The sequence below is a fragment of the Orbicella faveolata genome, unplaced genomic scaffold (assembly GCF_042242905.1).
Source record: "Orbicella faveolata isolate gen_17 unplaced genomic scaffold, um_ofav_v1 contig_13, whole genome shotgun sequence".
Lineage (NCBI taxonomy): Eukaryota > Metazoa > Cnidaria > Anthozoa > Scleractinia > Merulinidae > Orbicella > Orbicella faveolata.
Genome location: NW_028301540.1, coordinates 4,022,501 through 4,025,000, shown reverse-complemented (window position 1 = coordinate 4,025,000; position 2,500 = coordinate 4,022,501). Strand labels below are relative to the sequence as shown.

The 2,500-nt window shown below is 46.2% G+C and overlaps 1 protein-coding gene and 1 pseudogene across 5 annotated transcripts in view; both read right to left on the bottom strand.

The window, feature by feature from the left end:
* Positions 1-2,500, bottom strand: part of LOC110060621 (uncharacterized) — a 17,059-nt gene that overhangs the window by 3,569 nt on the left and 10,990 nt on the right. For all 4 annotated transcript variants that reach the window (XR_016205861.1, XM_089284124.1, XM_089284122.1 and 1 more), the window contains one exon: positions 1-2,500. This exon is cut by the window's left edge; it is cut by the window's right edge and continues 1,203 nt beyond it. Coding sequence is in view for 3 of the 4 variants with exons in the window: in XM_089284124.1 (XP_089140250.1) it covers positions 1-2,500 (2,500 nt within the window). In the remaining variant the exon portion in view is untranslated.
* Positions 1-2,500, bottom strand: part of LOC149114660 (uncharacterized) — a 72,021-nt pseudogene that overhangs the window by 59,761 nt on the left and 9,760 nt on the right. The window lies entirely within an intron of this gene.

Genomic DNA, 2,500 nt, shown 5'->3' with positions numbered 1-2,500 from the left:
AGACTAATGGCAAGTGCACGTTCATGATACTCTTTTGCCTTCTCCAGGTCACCCAGGGTGTGCTGTACTAAAGCCAGGTTATTGTAAGACGTTGCAACGTCTAGATGATCAGGACCGAGCTTTTTCATACGAATGGCAAGTGCACGTTCGTGATACTCTTTTGCCTTCTCCAGGTCACCCAGAGTGCGGTGTACCTCCCCCAGGTTATCGTAGGACGTTGCGACATGTAGATGATCAGGACCAAGCTTTTCCACACGTATGGCAAGTGCACGTTCATGATACTCTTTTGCCTTCTCCAGGTCACCCAGGGTGCGGTGTACTTCCCCCAGGTTATTGTAGGACGTTGCGACATTTAGCTGATCAGGACCAAGCTTTTCCACACGTATGGCAATTGCACGTTCATGATACTCTTTTGCCTTCTCCAGGTCACCCAGGGTGCGGTGTACTTCCCCCAGGTTATTGTAGCACGTTGCGACATTTAGATGATCAGGACCTAGCTTTTCCAGACTAATGGCAAGTGCACGTTCATGATACTCTTTTGCGTTCTCCAGGTCACCCAGGGTGTGGTGTACTGAAGCCAGGTTATTGTAGGACGTTGCGACATCTAGATGATCAGGACCAAGCTTTTCCAGACTAATGGCAAGTGCACGTTCATGATACTCTTTTTCCTTCTCCAGGTCACCCAGGGTGCGGTGTACTTCCCCCAGGTTATTGTAGAACGTTGCGACATGTAGATGATCAGGACCAAGCTTTTCTAGACTAATGGCAAGTGCACGTTCATGATACTCTTTTGTCTTCTCCAGGTCACCCAGGTCGTGGTGTACTAAAGCCAGGTTATTGTAGGACTTTGCGACATCTAGATGATCAGGACCAAGCTTTTCCAGACTAATGGCAAGTGCACGTTCATGATACTCTTTTGTCTTCTCCAGGTCACCCAGGTCGTGGTGTACTAAAGCCAGGTTATTGTAGGACTTTGCGACAACTAGATGATCAGGACCAAGCTTTTCCAGACTAATGGCAAGTGCACGTTCATGATACTCTTTTGCCTTCTCCAGGTCACCCAGGGTGCGATGTACTCCCCCCAGGTTATTGTAGGACGTTGCGACATCTAGATGATCAGGACCAAGCTTTTCCAGACTAATGGCAAGTGCACGTTCATGATACTCTTTTGCCTTCTCTAGGTCACCCAGGTCGTGGTGTACTAAAGCCAGGTTATTGTAGGACGTTGCGACATCTAGATAATCAGGACCAAGCTTTTCCAGGATAATGACAATTGCACGTTCATGATACTCTTTTGCCTTCTCCAGGTCACCCAGGGTGTGCTGCACTAAAGCCAGGTTATTGTAGCACGTTGCGACGTCTAGATGACCAGGACCGAGTTTTTCCAGACTAACGGCAATTGCACGTTCATGATACTCTATTGCCTTCTCCAGGTTACCCAGGGCGTGGTGTGCTGAACCCAGGTTATTGTAGGACTTTGCGACATATTTGTGATTATATTCATCAACATGCTGGGCGAATCGTAGTGCCAGGCTAAAGTACTTTATTGCTGCGTCGAATACATCATGAGTGAGGCACATTTCTCCAAGTTTTGTAAATGACGACAGATAATTCTGAACATTTCTTTCTCCGCTTTTGGGGTTTTGTGAAATGTCTCGTTCACGAAACAAATGTTCAGCTTTTGAAATCAAGGTCCTTAAATGAGGGACAAGGTGCTTGCTGAATTTAAAAGAATCTCGGTCGAACCACCTTATCGATAGATCGTCTTCTACGAACTGGATGAATGATATAACGGCGACATCTACAGTTTGAAGTTGTTGAGTCTTTGGGAAGCCTCTAATCAAAGAATCTATGACATCACTCACTATCTGATGTACTCGAATGTAGGCACCACCTTCCTCATCCTCCCCAAATAATAGCAGCGAGCATCTTTGAATTGTCATAGCAATCATTTCTTTATCTTCAATTTCGTCATCAACGTTGAGAATGTATCTGATCACGATGTCTAGACGTAATGGTATTGTTGCACACACCGAGAGGAGACTGAATGTGTGATGTATCACTTTGTCGGACGTCATTGCCTTTTCAACAGCCAGTCTTGTTGCTTTGCTCATGGAGTTTGGATAGCTTGGATTAGTCGTAGCAAGGATTGTCTCAGTGGTACCTCGTTGGCCCTTGTTTAGCTTCTCCAGGTAGTCGTTCCAGCCAAAATATGACGTTGCCTTGTTCTGCCGAACCTGTCTAACATAGGTGGCAGCACTTGCCAAGGCAAGAGGCTGGTAGTCCAGTACTTGCGCAACTTCTTTTCCCTTCTCGCTGTCGTCTATACCAGAAAGCTTTGCTAATAAACGACTAGCATCGCGAGGATTCATACCTTTGCTAACTGAGATGTGTTCAATGGAATAATTCGTCAAAGGGATAGACGCCGTGTCCTGTGTTGTGATTAACAACTGTCCCTTTGCCCACTGCTCATTTCCAGACTCTGGTAAATGAGCATGCA